This window comes from Sorex araneus, chromosome 11 (assembly GCF_027595985.1).
Source record: "Sorex araneus isolate mSorAra2 chromosome 11, mSorAra2.pri, whole genome shotgun sequence".
Taxonomy (NCBI): Eukaryota; Metazoa; Chordata; class Mammalia; order Eulipotyphla; family Soricidae; genus Sorex; species Sorex araneus.
The window spans coordinates 23813922-23819772 of record NC_073312.1 but is presented as its reverse complement, the minus strand read 5'-3'; the positions used below and the strand labels follow the sequence as shown (position 1 = coordinate 23819772).

Genomic DNA, 5851 nt, shown 5'->3' with positions numbered 1-5851 from the left:
AAGTCCCGCCTTTCCGCTTCCTGTCTGTCAAACCGGCCCCGCCTCCGTCCCCGTCCAGTAGGACGCCGGGGAGGAGCGGAAGTAGGGCTTTGAACCCGCCCCCGTTCCGGAAGAGCCCGCCCCGGGCACGGGAATGTTGCTCTCCGCGTGTTTCCGTACGGTGCTGCGCACTCTGATGTAGGAAGGTGTGGGCTTCGCGGTGCGGGTGAGTGCTCAGGGGGGAAGAGAGGGAACTTCGTGGCCCCTCGGGTGTGCCCCAGGTCCTGGGTCCCTGTCAAGCATCCGCAGTGCCGGATGAGGCGTTCGACTTCTCTAGCCCAGAACTGAAGCCCCATCAGATAGAGTGGCGGCCCCTGTAGCTACAGGTTCAGCCCTCAGCTGTCGTTGGGTACGTCCCTTCTTTATCGCTTCTGTTTTTTTAAATTTTTAAAAAATTTTACCCTGGGCTAAAGTGCGTTTAAAAATCACGTTCCCAGCAAATTAGACCCATTGCTCTTTCTGTGTCTGTGAAACACACCCATTCCTGATTCTAACTTTTACTCCCCATCACCTTTGGCATTTCTGTTACCAGTGTAATAGAAATCTAGAAACCTAGGATTTCCTTTCTAGATTCTGTGTCTCTCAGAACCAACCCCTCCAAGATTGGATTAAACCTGGTTCTGATGGTTTCTCACCAGAGCCCTTCTTTCCTGTTAACCTTGCTTCAGATCTGTCTTTTGCTGTCCTGTCTGGGTCCTGTATTTTCCTTAATTACTTGATTTTTTTGTTTGTTTCTGTGTCTGTTTTAGCTTTTGAGACTCATCCAGCTGTGCACTTAATCCTGGCTCTGCACTCAGGGGTCATGATGTGCTGGGCATATGCGGTGCTGGGCAGCAAGTGCCCTATTCCGCTGTAGTATCTCTCCAGTCCCATTACTTGAAGTTTTTGGAGTATGGCTCTATCTTTTCCTTTACATATGGTCCCGATTTATGAAAGTAAACAAATGATCTATTCATTCCATTTTCTTCCATAAAACTGCCCAATCTTTTTAAAATTTAACCACCAGTTATACTTTGTTTTGTGGACTAGCTCAGTGATCCCTTGAAGAAAGGCAAGAGTTTTTTTTCTGATAGAGAGAGGGCATAGCCAGTGGTGCTCAGGGACTGTTATATATTCTGGGATCACTACGGATGGTCCATGGGGATATATGCAGTGGGGATCAAGCATGGGTCACCTGCATGCAAGGGAAGCACCTTACATCCTATATTCTTTCTCTAGCCCCCAAGAGAAAAGTTTTTTATGAGCAGTGTTTAAGAAATTGCTGGTGCTAACCAAAGTAATTCACTTTTCTTATTTCTATGCCTTTCCTCACATTCCTTTAGCTTTTCTCTTTTCATCTGTCAAAATCCTGTTCCTCCTCTAACATTCAGCTCAGAAGCATCTTTCAAAAGCTTGCTCCTTTCCTAAGGCCTCATCACTACCTACCTCTGTTGATACTAGTAATCTGATTTGTACTTTAAGTTATTTGTATAGTTGTTTCATCTACTTTAAAATGTGGGTGTTGGGCTGCGGATGTGACTAAATGGTAGTGGAAGACCTGGGTTCAACCCCCAGCACTGCACTGGGGGAAAATAAAGTGTTTTGTGGATAGGAGCTGATATATTAGGTGGTATATCTCTAATCTAATAGTTGCTGCTTGTTGGTGTTTACTACATGGGATCTGTAACTTTTTTCACTGGAGAGAATTGTATGTGCTTGTGGTTTTGCAGCAGTGATATTTGGAGGTGAATTATGGATTGTCTGGGACTGGACTACGCATCATCTGTTTCTTAGTCCTGTATACTCTAGTGCGCTAGTGCTAGAAGGTGCTCTGTTGCCTATTGATCACAACCTTTTGGAATCTGACACCAGGACTACATCTCCTTGTTACTCTGTGTTTTTAAGAGACCTAAACATGGCTGACTTCGAAGAAAGTTTCCCTCGAGGGGGTACGAGAAAGACCCCCAAATCAGAAAAAGCGCCTCAGCGATCAGTGGAACAAGACAACTTATTTGATGTAAGTGATGTGCTTGTTTAATATGATCCACGGGACACTTGCTTTTTACTCTCCAAATTAAGACTTAACCTTGTTGATTTTTCTTTTTCTTATTTTTCTTCTTGGCTTTTGGGCCACACCTGGCAATGCTTGAAGGTTACTCCTGGCTCTGTGCTCAGAGATCACTCCTGGTGGGCTCAGGGACCATATAGGATGCAAGGGATCAAACCTGGCATGGCCATATGCAAGCAAATGCCCTATTTACTGTACTGTTATTCTGAACCCTTGTCTGAATTTCTCTCTTTCACTTTGTTGTTGTTGTTGTTGGGGAAGGGGTACATCCAACAGAACTCAATGCTCAAGGGTTGCTCCTCATTTTACACTCATGAATTACTCTTGGTTGTGCTCAGGGAACCATATGGGATACCAGGGATCGAATCTGGGTCGGTTGTATGCAAGGCAAACCCCCTACCCAGTATACTATCTCTCTGCCCCCTGAATTTTTAATTTAATTTTTTTGGTTTGCTTTTTGTTTTGAGGCCACCTAGTAGTGCTCAGGTCTTACTCTTGCTTGCACTCAGGGATCACTCCTGTTGGTACTCGGGATCATATGGGATGCTAGGGATTGAATCTAGGTTGGCCATGTGCAAGGCAAGAGCCCTAAAACCCTAACCTCTGTAATATTGCTCCAGCCCTTGAACTTGTTTGAGATGTATTATTTTCTTTCCTTTTGAACTCCACTTTATTTAAATTTTTTTTTAGGGGGAGGTCACACCTAGTGTTGCACAGGGGTTACTCCTGGCTCTGTACTCAGGAATTACTCCTGGAGGTGCTCAGGGGACCATATGGGATGCTAGGAATTGAAACCAGGTCGGCCGCATACAAGGCAAACTCCCTACCTGCTGTGCTATCACTCCACCCCTTGTACTCCACTTTATTTTATTTATTTTTTTTTTAAACTAATATTTATAATTTATTTATTTTTTTTGTTTTTATCTATTATCTAGGGTCCCTTATAGGACCCACATTACATTTTTTTTTTATAATTTATTTATTTTTAATTAGAGAATCACCGTGAGGGTACAGTTACAGATTTATACACTTTTGTGCTTATGCTTCCCTCATACAAAGTTCGGGAACCCATCCCTTCACCAGTGCCCATTCTCCACCACCCGTAAACCCGGCGTCCCTCCCACCCTCCCCACTCCCATCTCCCCCCCACCCCACCCTGCCACTGTGGCAGGGCATTCCCTTCTGTTCTCTCTCTCTAATTAGCTGTTGTGGTTTGCAATAAAGGTGTTGAGTGGCCGCTGTGCTCAGTCTCTAGCCCTCATTCAGCCCGCAACTCCCTTCCCCCACATGGCCTTCAACTACAATGTAGTTGGTGATCGCTTCTCTGAGTTGCCCTTTCCCCGGAACGTGAGGCCAGCCTCGAAGCCATGGGGTCAACCTCCTGGTACTTATTTCTACGGTTCTTGGGTATTATTGTACTCCACTTTAAAACATCTTGTTTAATACTTCTTTTCTCCACATAGCTCTAACTTGAAGTGTGGCATATATGAATTTCTAGTGAGATTCTTGCCTATTAGGGATTTTGTGCATTAACCACTGAGCATCACTAGGTGTGGCCTAAAACCAAAACAAAAGAAAGGAAGATTATATCATTCAGATAAAACTATGTATGTGGGTTATTATAGTGGAGTTGGAAGTTGAACTTGGGTCTCTGACCCCACCTCCTTTTTTGCTCATTGTTCCAAATTGCCCCCCCTTTTTTTTTTGGTGGGGGGAGGCTGTTTTTGGCCACACCCGATGGTTCTCAGGCTACTCCTGGCTCTGTGCTCAGGAATTACTCCTAGCAGTGTTTGGGGGACATGAAAGGCAAATGCCCTATCTGCTATACTATTGCTCCCCCCACACCTCTATTCCTGCTGATACTGGGAACCTGGTGTCCCTCTCAAGTCAAGGGGAGAAGAACTCAGGAGAAAGGGCTGCTCAGAACATGCAAAGGACTCAGATACTGAGCCTTGGAAGCATTGGTGATAAGATGGAAGGGCTGGGATTGGGGCAGGAATTTAGGGAATTTGGGAGTGGGGTGGTGGGGTGAAGGGACAGCAAAAATATGACAGAACCTGAAGTAGAGGCCAGAATTACTTTCCATTCTTTTCCATCTCCCCCGCCCCTCCGTCACACTTGAAGGTGTCTCATGAAGAGGAATCATCCACCAAAAGGAAAAAGAGCCAAAAGGGGCCAGCACAAGCAAAGAAGCTGAAAATTGAAAAGAGAGAAAGCAGCAAGCCTGTGAAAGAGAAGTTCGAACTCCTTGGCGTTAAGGTTGGTTAGAACTTGGCTTTGGTCTTGGGGCCACACTGGAGATGCTCAGGGCTTACTCCTGGCAGTGCTCGTGGGACCCTGTGGGATGCCAGGGATTGAACCTGGGTCCTAAGCCGTGTGTTAGGCAAGTGCCCCCCACCTAACCTCTTTATTCTCCATCCCCAAACATGGCTTTGTTTTAAACACCACTCAGTCACAGACCTGTTTAAAAAAATCTCAGATTTGCTGCTTTTGATTTTTTTAATTTAAAGTTTGGGGCCCCGCTGGGCATGGTGCTGGGGGTTACTCCCTGCTTGGTATTGGACGGTGCTCCCAGCTGTGCTGGCGGGACCATGCAGGGCAGTGGGTTGCACCTGGGCCTCTGCATGCTTTGCACGCGCTCAGCCCATTGAAGCTTCTCTGGTTGGTTCTCAGGGTGATGCTTGGCCAGGGAATTGGCCTACACATCGCGGCGTGTGTTTCTCAAGGATTCCAGTTCCTCTTCTCTATCAGAATTGGGACTAGAGGTCACATCCCCGACCTCCCAGCCATTGTTTTCTTGCTCATCATAAGTTCTGTCACTTGTCCCCTCCCAGGTGCTGTGTGAAGGGATGCGTATTTTGGGTTGTGTGAAGGAGGTAAAGCAGCTGGAACTGGTGGTCAGTCTCCCCAATGGCCTCCAGGGCTTTGTGCAAGTCACTGAAATCTGTGATGCTTACACCAAAAAGCTGAGCGAGCAGATGGCACAGGAGGAACCGCTGAAGGTAAGGGACCAGGACGAAATGTGCTACTAGAAAAAAGCGTAACAAATTGATGTGAAATCGAAATATTGTTAAGTACTAAAAATGAAAGGTCCAGAGTTCCTTGAGTTGATTTTTATTTATTTATTTATTTTTTGCCTTTTGGGTCACACCCAGCGATGCTCAGGGGTTACTCCTGGCTTTGCACTCAGGAATTACTCCTGGCAGTGCTTGGGGGACCATATGGGATGCCGGGGATCGAACCCGGGTCGGCTGCGTGCAAGGCAAACGCCCTACTCGCTGTGCTATCGCTCCGGCCTCCAGAGTTCCTTGAGTTAAAAAAAAAAAAAAAAAAGAATAAAAAAATAGGACTTTTGGCTTTGGGTCTTCCTGGGTGTTGTCGAGGACTCCCAAAGGCCCTGGGGCCCCTCCTGGCGATTCTCCGGCAGGAGTTTGAGGCACAGCAGACAGAAATGTGGGATGTGGCAGACAGCAGTGCGGGTAGAGCTGAGAGCAGAGGAGAGGGGTGCAGTGGCAGGGGAGAGAGGGCTGGAGACCAGACTGTATGAAGGAGGGGTTTAATTTGTGTGTGTGGAGGGGAGGGGGGTAGAGTGTAGGCTATACCTGACTCGCTCCAGGCTTGCTCCTGACTCTGTTCTCAGAGGTCACTTTTGGCAGTGCTGGATATGTGTGCTGGGGCATTGAGCCAGGGCTGACCGCAGGCCAGGCCTTAGCCCCTGCACTATCTCTCCACCCTCACCAATTGGGTTTTAGTTCTCAAGTCAGT

General features: G+C 46.9%; 1 protein-coding gene across 2 annotated transcripts in view; it reads left to right on the top strand.

The window, feature by feature from the left end:
- The first annotated feature begins 96 nt into the window (after positions 1-96).
- PDCD11 (programmed cell death 11) overlaps positions 97-5851 on the top strand; it is a 34203-nt gene continuing 28448 nt past the window's right edge. For both annotated transcript variants that reach the window (XM_055118767.1, XM_055118766.1), the window contains exons 1-4: positions 97-205; positions 1924-2035; positions 4211-4345; positions 4921-5088. In XM_055118767.1, the coding sequence (XP_054974742.1) occupies positions 1934-2035; positions 4211-4345; positions 4921-5088 (405 nt within the window). In that variant the 5' untranslated portion in view covers positions 97-205; positions 1924-1933. The remainder of the gene's footprint in view (positions 206-1923; positions 2036-4210; positions 4346-4920; positions 5089-5851) is intronic.